General features: G+C 46.7%; 1 protein-coding gene across 2 annotated transcripts in view; it reads left to right on the forward strand.

Annotated features, from left to right (window-relative positions):
* The first annotated feature begins 403 nt into the window (after positions 1-403).
* LOC135399678 (uncharacterized) overlaps positions 404-14,604 on the forward strand; it is a 34,854-nt gene continuing 20,653 nt past the window's right edge. Inside the window, exons 1-9 of one of the 2 annotated variants that reach the window (XM_064631413.1) lie at positions 404-515; positions 1,199-1,350; positions 2,454-2,495; positions 5,132-5,173; positions 5,233-5,248; positions 10,191-10,282; positions 11,594-11,677; positions 13,157-13,393; positions 14,142-14,207. In XM_064631413.1, the coding sequence (XP_064487483.1) occupies positions 499-515; positions 1,199-1,350; positions 2,454-2,495; positions 5,132-5,173; positions 5,233-5,248; positions 10,191-10,282; positions 11,594-11,677; positions 13,157-13,393; positions 14,142-14,207 (748 nt within the window). In that variant the 5' untranslated portion in view covers positions 404-498. Of the gene's footprint in view, positions 516-1,198; positions 1,351-2,453; positions 2,496-5,131; positions 5,174-5,232; positions 5,249-10,190; positions 10,283-11,593; positions 11,678-13,156; positions 13,394-14,135; positions 14,208-14,604 lie in introns of both variants that reach the window. The other variant, XM_064631412.1, reaches the window with a different exon arrangement.

Raw genomic sequence — 14,604 nt, forward strand, 5'->3', positions numbered from 1 at the left:
GCGCAGCAGTAGCATCAGCCGGGGTAAACCATAACCGAAGCAGACGACAGCAACGTCCGTTAAGTTCCCATGCAGCTTTGCGCCGCGCGCTGGGTGGCGCGCGCATCTTTTTAAAATCGTCTATACAAAGTGTCTGAGGAAAACTCAGGGGAAAGCATCCATGTAACACAGCCGGCACAGTTCACTGAGACGTCGGCCAAGGACGAACAATACGCTTTCCCCGAGCGGCATGTCACCATGTCTGGCAGGCAGAAAACTCGGTAGTTGGGATGCCACCACCACCTCTACTTCACATGTTCTACAGAATGGAAGCCTTACCCACTCAACAGTCCCTGAGAGGCTTAACACTTAGCTTTCTTCATCCATTAGAACACAGGACGTCGGGAACGACAACAGGATAAATCCTTGACGGTCAGAAGACCACTAACAGGAGAAAAAGAAGATCATTTAACTGCTCTCGATCACGTGCGACAACATTCCACCCGTTGTTCCTGCACCATGGCGTCCCCACGAAGGTAATAACAATACTATAACTTCGTTGGGATTTTTCATATTCTGTTCCACCTCCTAGCTCGCCGATCCTGACGCTAACGCCCCTAATTTGATGATGCAGCTTCGTTTAACGTACCTCATATACATTTACCCGTGAATGAAAATGTACCCGTGCCGGCGCATGCCGTATACCCAGACATTATCCAGTACACGCAGAGCATTCCGTTATCTACATAGGAAGCTCTGTTTCTGAGCTGAAAAACATTCAAACCCCCCCCCCCCCCCCCCCCCAATTTTGCAGTGAATGAGCACCGCGGTGCCGAGTCGTAATGCGGAATGTACGAACCCGACAGGCAAAATAGTCAAAATGGCTGTGTTGAGCAGTTGAGACTGCTCCTCTTCAGTGTTATGCGTCACGTCACCGTGTGAAGAGCAGCGCCACAACTGTCACAACTGAGTACCGCCATTTTGGGTTCGTACTACAGGGTTCACGCACTTATCCCGTTACCCTGTAGACATGTCCTGCGCTGCGTTTGTTACCACTACACCACCGCCTCTGGGCAAAAGCGTCTCTCACAAAGACAGTCTGGCCATTGTGTCATTTCCTATTATATTTCCTGTTATTCCATAACAGTTGGACCGGTACGGTAGAGGTGTTGCCTGTTGTGTGTTTTATTATTCCCGAAGTATTGAAATCATATTCCAGCAATGAACAACCAGAGGCAGCCAAGAACGTACCTGTGCCGGCGCGAAATGAACAAGCGATAAAAGCGAGAATGTTGCAAGAAAAAGCGTGGCGTGACAAGATACTGCTGGCCAGTCGACGTAGCAGCCCTCTCGTACATCGCTATGTATCAGGTAGGAAGAATTCAACTCTGTACCTCGGGGTTAGCTAGCTCTTGTACTTTTTACACGATGTGAGAGTAACGCCCATGGAGTTCACATTATTTCGTGCACGCTCTAGGGGTGCGTTAAGTAGGCGCCCCGGAGTGCGAGTGTTTCAGACTCCACTCACTTAACGTGACACATGCGCCATTCACGCACCCGAGAGTGAGACACTGTGAGACGTGCCGCTTTTCGCGCTCCCGTTTCCAATGGGTGCATGGAAGCAGACGACAAGCGCAAGAGTGCGATTCCGTGACGTACTTCCTGTTGAGCGCTGGCAAGACGAACTTCGATGTGTAGGCTCGGAAGCAAAGAGTACGGACTTGTTACGTTACCCAATGCTCCGATTGCAGTAACCTGTAATATTTTTATAACCGTTATGCTTTTTTATTAGCGGACTCATAACTTTTTATAACTTCCACGCGGATATAGGCGGTTATTCGCGGGAAATGCAGCGCTTTAATGCCATCTTTTGCCATGCAGCCATCTTCGCAGTAAACAGCTCCTATGACGAATGTTACAAATTCCCATCTTTTCGATTCCATTCGCTGTTACAAGAGGTCTTGACAACCGCCGTCAGTCTCTTCCAACGTTTACTATAGGTCCAAACTAAGCGAATGTGTCCTCCATCTGTGCACTGCATGAGCAGACAACAGGAACCGGCATCAGCCAGCGAGCTGGGGTAGCGCCCCAAAGTTTCATTGCTGTTTGCTAAGAGTTGCTTTTCGCTGTTTACTTGCCGTTCCGGGTGTCTCGTACTCCCGACTTGAGTGCGCCAAAAGGGTGCCTACTTAACGCGCCCATTGAAACGCAATGGTAAAATGACACATTCACGTAAAATGACTTAAGCGCACTTGTCATGCAATGCTTGCAGTTCTGATTTCTTAGGATTAAAATGCGGATTCCGTTCTTAGGATTCCGCGCAGTACGTTAAATACCAGTACTTAAAAACAACAGAAAATAACGCTATGCTTTCTAATGAAATTTGTTGTCCTCTGTTTGCCACAATGGCTTATGCCTCGTGCATACGGTACCCATATGTTTAATTAAATATTTGCTGTTCAATACACTTGCAGACAGCGCGTCGGACGACATGGAAACAGTAGACTTTTCACCAGGTGAGCATGTGTTTTCAGTGAATGTGCCTGATAAGGGCCACTACAAAGAGGTACTCAAAAACCGCTCGCTAGCGTTTACGTCATCTGATGTTAGTGGTTTGACGTATGTCTTTTCTAGTACCCTTCTCTACAAGATACGCTGCGCGAGGATGTGCAAAAGTGCATACCCAAACATCGATAAGGACGTATAATCCTAAGTCCGGTACCCGATAAAAAACGAGCGCTATATCTTTTGCACATTTGTGGCGCTCAAGGGAATGGTCGCATCCGGAATATCGTCTATGAAGCAGGTACCACTAAAACAACGAGAATTATTCTAAAAGCGAGAAAAAAAACCTAGTGCGAGGGGACAAAGGACGAGACAAACGCAGTACTGTCTCGTCCTTTGTCCCTTTCGTTGTCCCCTCGGATTGGGGATTTTTATTGCTTTTAAAATGGATCACCAAATCGCAGGGATTTGAACGAGAATTAGCCGAGGCAGGCTACAAACACGGACGAGACAAACACGTAAGCCTCCAACGCCCAGAATCAACGAAATCAAACAACTCAGGAAAAAAGTGCTCGGGACAAAGCCCTGCTGTCGTGGTGTAACGGTAGCGTCCTGACCTGAAGGATCAGGAATGTCCGGGTTCGTATCCTGGCGTTAGCACCTTTTTGCTGGTACCACTATGTTCGGCACCTGCCGACAATCTACTTAGCTTTTTTTCGGACGAAAAGAGCTTATTTATTAAATAAACGAATCTCGAAGATCAGCGCTGCTGCCGCAGCTGCGGAGTCTCCGGCGACAACGAGATCAGTGTGACGTCACTTCCTTACACGAGGTGCGAGAGAGTCTCGCTCAGAGGAGAAAGGCGCCATCCCGCTGCGGCGTCCCTTTTCTAAATGGCGTGCTCTGATTGGCGGTGGAGGTAATGACGATTTTGCATTTTTCCAGAAAGGGGATTCGGGCAAACCCTCAACATCCGGCGTGTGCTCTTGTCATGTGTATTCCATCGAATAGCAGCCCAACTGCTCCACTATTTCGCGTAGGACTTTCGATACCATAGTCAGTGGTACGATGAATGAAATGACACCACAGTTTCGAAATCGACTCCCGAAAACGTCCCTTTACAGGTAGTGGAAACCAGTTGAGGCACAATCTCAAAATGAGTTGATTCCTTGGCGATGTCCTCAAGATTAAAACATCACAAATTTCGTCCCAATCACACCTATAGTTTTTTCTTTTTTTTTAGAAAATCGAAGTTGAAAACTACGAGTAACACTGTGCCGAAGTAGACACTGAGACTGAGGCGTGCTTGTAGGGCAAGGTCCCTCAAAGTGCGGTAGCAAAATTACATTGCATGCGGTTAGCATAGGGTCTAAGCAAGATCTTTTCCGTTCCTTCTGCCCCCCTCTTTACAAATCAGGGGAGAGAACGATGTCATTTGGGATGATTGTTGGCCGAGGGCTGTCACGTTATGAAGCTTTGTTTTAAGGGTTATTTCTTTACGAAATACGAGCGTCTACGAAGCGAGTTTTAATACCTCGTACGCTATCGCATCTGTGTATACACAAGGGGTATGACGCGTGGCTCTTTGCACTGCGTAAAGGCGAGTTCCCACATACAGCGCTTCGCTTTATAGCGCTAGAAAATAGCCCTAAAAATCTTGCGCTGTTTTTCCGCCTGCCGTTCCCACATACAACCGAGCACATAGCGCTATCCTGCTGGAGTCACGGGATATCTCATTGCGACGTGATGTACCTGTGCTACCGTGATTGCTTACTGTCGGCGTCGGGTATCCGTAGCATGAAGGGGGACGACACTTTCGATGCTGTGATCGCGATACCAGACTGTAGTAACCAAACTATGGCGGGCGTAACCAAACACCCATGCATTGGCAAATCAAACTCGTGGCCATTTTCACGTCGTCGTCGTCGTCGTCGTCGCCGCATTCCCGCCTTACTGCTTCGAGTGATCGGAAGCAAAACAGACCCCAGCTTCCGCGACGTCACGGCTGAAAGACGCTCACGATTGGTTAACGCAGACTCACCGCACAATACAGCGCTAGAAAAGTTGACCGGGGCTGTACTTCGACAAGAGCGGTTTCATAGAGGTTCGTAGCAATGCGAGGAGGAAAATATAGCGCAATTTTCTAGTCCTATGTAGCAAAGCGCTATATGTGGGAACTGGCCTTAAAGCTCTCGCTCGATTTTTCGCGTGCGCAAAACCGCCAAAGCTATACATTGCGTACGCAAAGGCGATAGCGTACGATGCACTAAAGCTCACAAATAACGGTAAAATATCGCATACCGCTACGCTAGTGTGCGGCAGAAACATGGACGCTAGAAGACTCGCATATGCACCTTTGTTCCGTTGTCGTCAAATTGTAGCGTTCATGGTTTTAGTTCATGCATTACGGTGGTCATGCAGAGTACATACAGCTTGCAGTGTAACGCTTTTATCCGCTGCTTCCACATACTACTACTGTGTATTAAACACGACTTATCCGCTATCGGATTTAGAGTGCAGGTTGGGTAAGGCCACTATTGGGACTGACAATTCTCAGTCCCTCAGTCCAGGTTGATTTCGATATCGTGTTGTGCAGTATATGAAATGAGAAGCTTGTCCGTACTATGTTCCTTTCCTTTCGATGCAGATTCTGAATCCAATCGCAAGGACGACGAGGACGATAACAGCCGTAAGTTTAGTTTCAGGTATACCCAAAACGGATTGTAAAAATAAATTTATACGATGTAGTTTCAGATATTGAGGAGTAAGTATACACGACATTCCACTCGTAAAACGCGACAAAGAAAAAACAAAAACGAAACAAAACGCGAATTGCGTTCTAGTTCCCACACCCGAGAACAGAGTAGAACTTCGAGGAACTAGCGAACGCCCATGTCACGTCCCCGACAACACAAATTCGCAACCGCGAAGAATGTTGAACTGCGAACTGTCCGTTCGTCCGCGGACATCGCGACAATCCTCGAAAGGCTACCAAAAGCCGCTATCTTGTCTGCTACAAGGTATTGCGGGAAGTATCGCCCCAGGCGATGAAGATCCCCATTCATCATCTCCAAATAATGTTGTTGTCCTTGATGTTGTCCTTGATGTTGTCCTTGATGTTGTCCTTGATGTTGTCCTTGATGTTGTCCTTGATGTTGTCCTTGATGTTGTCCTTGATGTTGTCCTTGTTGCTGTCCTTGTTGTTGTCCTTGTTGTTGTCCTTGATGTTTATGCATCTGGCTCCTCTAGTACAGGCGCCACCAATGTTTAACCGTAGCACGGGACCATGTGGCCGGCTTGCATGCCAGCGCCGCCTAGTGTCGATGCTGGGGTGAAGCGCCCCCTCTCGACGGGATGAGCTCGGGAATCTGCGTAGTAGGATGGATCTCCAGCTGTGTATAGTGTCACCAAAAGCTCTCGCACAACAAGCACACCAAGTCCATTTGTACGTTTTATCTAAACACACACTTTATCTAAATGACTTTCCAGGCTAGGGTCGGCACAGTTCCCTCTGAAGCCTGCCCAGGACGCATATACTAACCCTCCTGTTCCGCGCTCCTTCCTGCTGTCTTCTCTCCATCTGTCCACGTCTGTACGCCGCTCGTAGCCACAGTTGCTTCGCGGCGCTCACATGGAACAAAAAAGTATCTCAATGCCGGTTTGCGAACGGGCGAGCTTGAGGGGCACAATATTCTGAAATAATTATAAATTTCAGGCGCACGCAAACACTGTGGGCTTACCCATGTTTGCTCTGAGCGTTCTATTCACTGTGATATGTGTTATCTGAAATTTTATTTTGTTTCATCCTCCATGCTTTGCAGTGGCATATTATCTCAGTGCCGCATGGCACTTCTTTGCCGGAGCGTGCCTTTGCTCCGTTGCGCCCGCAGAGTAGGTAGCCTTGTAGGTGATACGTGCGTGCTTGCATAGTCCTCGTCGAGAGGGGGCGCTCGTGTATGAGATCCCCCAGAGCCGTATATTAAAAGGGAGTCTGGCCATTGGGAGGAGTCACAAAAAGAGGCTCGACCTGTCACAGTTTCGCTCCTCTGATTGGTTTGCTTTTTACCAAGGGGGTCGCCATGACACCATAATGCCACCCAAAATGGCGACGAAAACAAACACAGTGAAGCGGGGATTTCGTGACAAAAAATTTTCAGACTAACCTGATCTTACGCTGCAAATGTACATCCTAATACAAGTTTCTCGGAAATCAGTTTCAACGTACGCTCATCCATCGATATCTAACCGAAAATAATACGTTTTGTCGCCGATGTTAGGCCTAGTGAACACGGCGATCACAGCGAAATCGTAGCCAAAACGGCACTGTGCTGTGCAATCTTTTATTTAATTGGCGGATTTCATGGATATAAACATTCCTGCCTCTTATATTCCAACTATTCATGTAGATTTGTTTGAAAATCATACCGACAACAGAATGTGTCCCAGCAGGTGGTTCTGCCGGCAGCGGTACAACGACGGAAGCAGACGACAATTCCCGACGTGCCTTATGCACCCTAGGTGGCGCTCATCAAATTTGCGCTACCAATCCACTACTCTTGCAGATTGCGAGAGGTATCCATTTCAATCCCATCCAATCCACTTGCCACCCAAAATGGCGCTGCCCGTGTTGGATAAGGGGGCAAATAGTGAGTATAGGCTGACTGATAGCGCCCCATATTTCATGAGTTCATTGGTCAGAAAACTCAAAAAGTGGGTGGAGCTTCAGGTATAGGCATGACCCATTAATGGCCAGACTCCCTTTTAATATACGGCTCTGAGATCCCCAGAGTCTCCACCCCAGCTCGCCCCAGGGTCGACGCAAGGTGGAGGTGGCATGTAAGCAGGCCACGCGATCCCGCGCTACAGTTACGGTTAACCGCGCCGTGGTACTGCGACGCGCGTACTGCGATAGGCTTCAATAACTGTGCATTGCTTTCAAATGCCTTTCATTTCGAACCATTACACTGAAGCGTTGCTATCACGGAAATCATATCCTGTCCCATCTTGGGTGGTATCAGATGTAACAGGACTGCTTTTCACGGATAGGCTATTTCGGCATTCGCAAACTCCCTCAAGCGTTGTATTCGTTTGCGTCCGTCGCACGTACGCTTGGGTAGGCTTAAAGCCTGGTCCGCACTATGGCGTTCCAGTACGTCCGTCAGTCAGAGTTTTTGTGTGACGGACGCATAGGTTTCCAATTCACGTCCGCACTTTTGAGTCGCTGCTTTACGAGAAACGACTTATAGCCAGAGGATAGAGAGGTAGCAAGCGAGCTGGTGGTATAGATCCATAACTTAAAAACCCGAGACTAGGGGACAAAAAACCGACAACCATGTACAGACAACGTCTCAAGAGACTCAAGGTCTTGAGACCTTGTCTGTGGTTGTCGTTTTTTGTCCCCTAGTCTCGGGTTTTTAAGTTATGGACTTATAGCCGACTACATGAAGTGAGGTGAGATGAGAGCGCGTGGCGGCACGGTTACCGGGGCAACGACCGTCATTTCTTGCGTCGCTCCGTCCAAAAATTGAACTCCGCGAACCTCTGCGTCCGTCGCTTTCGAGGGGTCGTTCGTCGCAACACTCAATAGCGCGGACCAGGCTTAAGGGGGAATCACTTCTTCAGAAATCTATGGATGATTTTCGTTCGCACAAGACACGTGAACGCTCAAAACTATCATCATAAGGTTGGTACCGGTGTTTTCTCTTAGCTTTTCTCTAGTCAATGACGCATTTATTAGAGGACAAGGTTGAGCCGGTGATTTTTAATAAATTAAAGTTTGGCGCGTCTCGAACATGTGCTGCCATCTCGATAGAGCGTCGCACACTAAAATATTTGCGAATTCGGGCTCAATAGAAATCAACGGATAGCCCTGGAATTCTACGAAACGTGTCATTGACAAGGGGAAAGCAAGGAGAACACACGCCAGTACATGAATGAACTGATGTTCTGAGGCTGGAACAACATAGGAGGGACAAATACCCTTCAGATGACGCACCCTGGAAGTCGCTGAGAAGGCGTGTTAGCTTAGCTCAATTGGTAGAGCCCTGGACCGGCAATCCAGAAGATGTGGGTTCGAGTCCTACAGCTGGCTAACCTTTTCAGTGACTTTCATCTCTCACACGCCAGTACTTCTGTTTTGATGATATTTTACGCCGTTTCTGAGCGCTGTGCGAACAAACGTTCTCTATTGGCGTGGAAGTGATTCCCCCTTAAGGGCTCTTTCACACGCCCGTTTTTGTCGTCCGATTGCATCCGTTCAAAAATAGAAGCTAAGGAGAATCGATCCCCGTAGGTCCCAACGGGTCGGTTTTGCCTCCGTTAAAAACATGGACGAGCGAAACGTTCACGTGATAGAGACCTAAATTTCGTCCCCTATTCTGACTTCCAGGTAGTACTAGGGTTGGCCATACGCGTATAGACCGAATGACGAAAGTGCCGAGGACATGTTCCAGGGTATACGTTCTAGGGCACCAGAAGATTCCTTCTTATCTACTGCTTCTCAAATGTGATGTCGCGAACTAGCCTCAATACAAATACGCTGATGTGCCAACAGAATACTAATTCGATGAGTATTCGAAGCCTCAGCTTCAATGAAGTCATACATCCTGCTTAATAGCGCCAAACCATTTGTTGCTACATTTTGGCTGGGTAGGGCCCGGTTTCACCAACGCCGATTAACATTTGAACCGAGATCAACGGTACCTTTACTCGAATTTTACACTTAACTCTGCTTTACTAAAAAAGAGTGTCACTGAAATAGTCATCACGTCACCAAGTAACGTTTGTAAAAAAAGAATTGAGTGTTAATTTGAAGTTTTAGCAACCCTTGATCTCGGTTCAAAGTTAACCAGCGTTGGTGACAGCTCGATGACAGTTGCTTCGGGAGCTTTCGCAGACTACCTTAAACATGCTGCTGTTCCGTCGGACCTTGAACGTGTACCGTCTCATCATAGCATACGCAAACGGATAGCGCACGTAATTGCGTGGTGGTTGCTTTATGTTTTGCTCTGTGAAGCTCTCATGTTTCGCGCGTGCGCTGAACCACCAACACTATGCCTTACGTACGCAAAGGCGCTAGCGTACGATGAACCAAAACTCTCTATAAGGCAGTTTTGGCAAACCGTTCGTAAGGTTATCGTGTCTATCAGAACCAATCGCAGTCGCATGCGAATCAATATCTTATCCACTGATTGGTTCCGGTTCGACGCAAACCACGTTATCAACGGTTTGCTGAAACTCTCCATGAACTGCTGTAGCGTTTCGCTCTACAGTGCCATTGAACACTGTTGAAATTTGTTTGAATCTGTCGAAAAGCCAGTATCGAACACTGCAGTTTCAAAAAAGTTTGCGACGTGCTTTGTTTGCAAAGACGTGGGATGCGCATTCGGCAGTAACTTTCGCGTCCCCCTGACGTGTGAAGTATACGAAGAGACAGAACACGCGCCTGGTACTTTGTTAGAGCTATCATGCTGTCGTCCTACGAATGTCTCGTGGTCAAGTGAAATGATGGCCACCGTTTTCCGTGACTAATTACACGATACAGGGATATTCCTCACGTGGAAGCTTTCCTAAAGCAGCGAAAATGTAAAAACAAACAAAAACACCAGAACACACACACGAGAGAGAGAGAGAGAGAGAAAAGAAAACATGCTCTTTCAATGTTCCCTCAAGTGAGACTCTAAGCAAGGTAACTTCTAATAATGCAGGTCGAATGGCCTTCAAGCCCTGACCATTGGACTAGTGAGCCTGGCGATTCTTTTCGGCTTGATACTCTTCTTTCACACCGGTGGTCCGTATGGTATGTATTTCAGTGCACACATTATTGTGATCGCCACACTGGCAAAGAGGCTTTCGGTCTTCCGTCGGTGACGACTAGCACTTTCTGTTTCTGGCAAGAGACGTTCAGTTTGCGCAATTCGCAATTGAATTCAGAAAATTTTTGCGATAGAAAATTGATGAAGGTTGTCAAGGGCTCGCCAAAGGTAGATTCCGTTGACCCCCTAATTTTCAGACAAGTAAATTTTTTCATAAATTTTTTTTAACACGTTAGGTGAAAAACCTGTATTTGTTTTGTAAAATATGAAGTACAGAGAACAGTCAATATAACATTCTAATGTACCTGCTCTTACAATAGTACAGCTTGTTCCCGATAGCATGTGTACTAGGTGGCAACACGTGCATGAAACAGGGTCCCAAAGATTAATTTTTTCGCGATTTCGTAACGCACGATAAATGCATTGCTTTGGAAGGTGGCAAAAACCCCACAGACACGGACAAATAGACACAACCTCAAACACAGTAGTGTTTTGAGTCGACGCCGCTTGCAAATCCCGTGTTTTGAAAACGAGACATTACTAACCACTGAAACCACCGGGTTTTCGATGTCTTCCTAAGTCGTTTAACGATCCAAACTCACATTTTAGCAGCCGTTAGGCTTAGCAGGGTGGACATGAAGGAACAGCACGTTGGTTAGTTTATGGTTAAGTTAGTTACAGATTAGTCCTTGTTGGGTGTTTGCATTTCTATGTCCAGGTTAGTCTAAGTTCGCTGTTGGCAGTTTCCCGCGTGCGAATATGCATTTTATAGGCAGATGACATTTATTTACAGTAGTTTATTTTGCAACGACTGGGATTTCGATGACTTTATTTCGAGGTACACCCTCCACAAGTACAGCACTCGCTGATTGTTCAATTGACGTTCATCCATAGTTCCTTGGAAGTCTGCTCGGACCCCAACTCTGACGCGAGATACGGAATATCATCCACGTCAGTGCTCACGAAATATATCTGTTTCGTCCTTTTGTATTTTTGCCTCTGTCATATATAGTATGGTTATTTATTGTCAGTGTTACCTACTATTGTTATTTATTGTCATTGTTATCTCGTATTGTTATTTGTTGTTATTCGTTCCTAGCCAACTCCTATTCCGAATGCTGGGGCAGAATATCATTTTGTCAGATATTGCGCATGTCTAAAATGGGTGCTTCTTCCTGTTGTCAGCCAACCAGGAGGCATCATGATATCGTGCGAAATTATGCCTGACTTGGACCGTGTAACGTGTGGGGGAAGGTCTGTTTTAATAGCGCAATGACATTTCGTCCTGTGCACAGGGCGCAGGTCAGCCGTGATCTACGAAGAAAGGCCTGTGGAACGCAAGACTTCAGGGACACCTCGCAAGCGTGATGATATCCCAGGTATCGCGCCTAAGCTTTCGGCTGATAAACTCACTGACTCACTGATGTTAAACGTAGCAACGTAGTTAACGTTAAACGTATGGCACCATTAGCTGGCACACAGCTGGCAGCCGCGGCGGCGATCCAGGAATGTCTCTGAGGTCCGATTTAGTTGCAAATGACCTATAAGGTATTTTATGTCAGTGGCGTCGAGTCGTCTTACAGACGTGCAGGATTTACCTTTATTGCCGCACGCATATATTGTTACTACCCCTAGTCGATCTTAATGACATCGTTATCTCTCTTAATGTTTTGAATGGATCCGCCTATTTCCAACACATTATGTAAGCGGCAATGTGTCTAGAATGTGTATGAAGTCGCAACAGTGTATCGACCAGCAGACACAGAGGAGGGCGCAGTGTGCAAAATTGCCAGGAGCTGTAAACCTGCAAAGGTTCTACATTAATTGCAATTTAAAACAAACGTGGACAGTTGCTTCTTCCTCTGGGCGTAAGCACACAACACAAAGTCGTCGAAAATAACAGGAGCATTCCGCGAAAGCAGCTGAAAAAGTATTGCATGCGCTGCTTACGAAGGGCATACGGAAAAGGTCTAAGTGAAAGACGTGTGTTACACGAAACGCAAAATGATTTCCAATATATTAATTCCAATATTTCCAGCTTGCAATTGCGGTTACGGTTTCCCCTCTTACGCGTTTGCAATATGTTTCGTGTCAGAACTGTAATGATTCTATCAGACGGGCGAAATACGCTTATGTGTACCAACATATTTTCCTCACCACTACAAAAAGCATCACCAGCAATAAGCAAAATGGATGCGGGCGAACATAAAATCCTTCTAAGAACAAGGCAGAAGATGTCCATGCATGTAAGGAGGGCAAATCCCCCGCTGCCCGTGGCCGTGAATGGGAGGGGGGGGGGACGCACATGATGCCCCCATCTTCCGAAGCACTTGTCTATAATATTTCATAAAATTCCTCTCCTAATATTTTCCTCGCGCTTATTGTAACTCATTACCGTCACCATTTCTTGCGCGACCGCATCTGTGCACCGGTGCGTACACTCTAAATCTTTTGACACCTTTAAAGGTGTAACAACGTGCATGGCGCACGCCTTTTCAGGTGTAATTTTGGTAACATCATAATGGAGCACGGTTTCGCACAAATTTTCTTTACTCGAGTGTTGTCTGTCCTCCAAAAATTCAGTCTTGCAACATCTCAACATTGTTCAACAGTATTGTAGACACTTGCGCGTGCTCGATTATCGATAGCGATGCATATATGCATTAGCTCGTACCTACGATATCCAAGACATAATGGAAGCAAGATTTGCACTGACACTTGATCTTTAGTAATGCTTTCCAAATTTTGTAAAATATCATCCTGGAGATGCAATGTTACGCAACCAGTTTGAACGTTCATACAGTGTTCAGTTACAGTGTAGCACTTCAATAATCTCCACCAACGTACATTTCTGCCAGAACCGTACGTCGAGCCAGAGAACGAACGGCGCCGCGCGGTGGTGTACAAGCGACCGACGGGAGACTCTGGAAACCGCGAAGGGCCGTACGTAGAACGCACGGAGTCCTCCACGCGATCGACTGGAATGTTGACGACATCAACAGAATCGAGCGTGAAGACTACGGCCGGGGCTACATCTCAGAGTACGGCAACAAAGCTGACTTCAACACCGAGCGAAAGCCATGCCAGTTCTACAGGTATTAACAGACCAGAGAGAAAACTACCTGTCTTAGTGAGATGAAAACTAGAAGCAGGTCCATGCTCTCCTTAATTTTCCACCGAAAAGGTGTTGGCAAGCAGGTGTAGTAATCAGTGTTCGAAAGTGGTTGACCGGTCGGCTATGTAAGCCTCAATCTATTCAGTTTACCACCTGCATGGTGTGACGGCAGTGATAACTTGGAAAATCATTCAATCTTCACATCATTTCCCATTGTCCGCACTACGACCCTCTCATGACTACAGTTACATTATCGCTATTTCGGCTAGACTCTCAACCCCTCACTATGATGAAATTTCTGGGTCCACGATCAAATCCGGCTCACTAAGGCCCTGCCAGAAAAGCACTGCTCGCCATTCTGGGCAGTGTAGGATGTGTGAGAATTGTGAGAATATTTTCAGCAAATCACCAAACTACGAGAATCATTAAAATAAATATTGTGTTGTCGTTGTTGTGTGACAGTAAATCTAAACGTCACCAGGAGGAAACTTCAACAGCAGCGGCACATGTGATACATGTGCCGCCTTAGGAAAACAATACTATAAAATAATTTTCAAGGGAAATCCTTAGGACGAGAACTGCCTATATTTCGAATGGAGACTGCATTGTCTTAATGGCCTGTAAAGCTTATAAACTTCGTTAACTGAGCTAAACGAGAAAAATGGCTCGTATACAAGCGACCCTGGTATATTTTGCCTAAGTTCTCACCTGGGTTTTACCAGGTGCAGGTGAAGTCTCAACACCACCTACAGAAGAAGACGTGACAGTTATAGCGCTGCCTCCGATACCTCGAAGTAAGTATTAAGTAGTGATAATTATTTTGTTATGAAATATCTATAGTCTTGCGAGAATGAGATTGGTTAGTGACTGGACGAACGATGAATGATGAGGATTAACCCGTCAGCTAGGAGGATAATACCCCGTTCGCGCTGCCACACAATGTGGATAGGCACTCGATCACGCGGCTACCGCGTTCGACATGCTCCGGTAGCCTGCACTTGACATTGGTGATCGAAGTACCCATCTGACGCCATCGGACAGAAGCGGTGGGCGCGGTAACCACTGAAGTTGTGAATTAAAAGGAAATATTCAGATAGCGTTTGCACTACCGGAAATTATGATAAAGCAAATTCCACACGAGCACGTTGGACGTGCCGAATACCCGTGCAGCTATTTTTGCCTGTGTTAGGA

The sequence above is a fragment of the Ornithodoros turicata genome, chromosome 7 (genome assembly GCF_037126465.1).
Source record: "Ornithodoros turicata isolate Travis chromosome 7, ASM3712646v1, whole genome shotgun sequence".
Taxonomy (NCBI): domain Eukaryota; kingdom Metazoa; phylum Arthropoda; class Arachnida; order Ixodida; family Argasidae; genus Ornithodoros; species Ornithodoros turicata.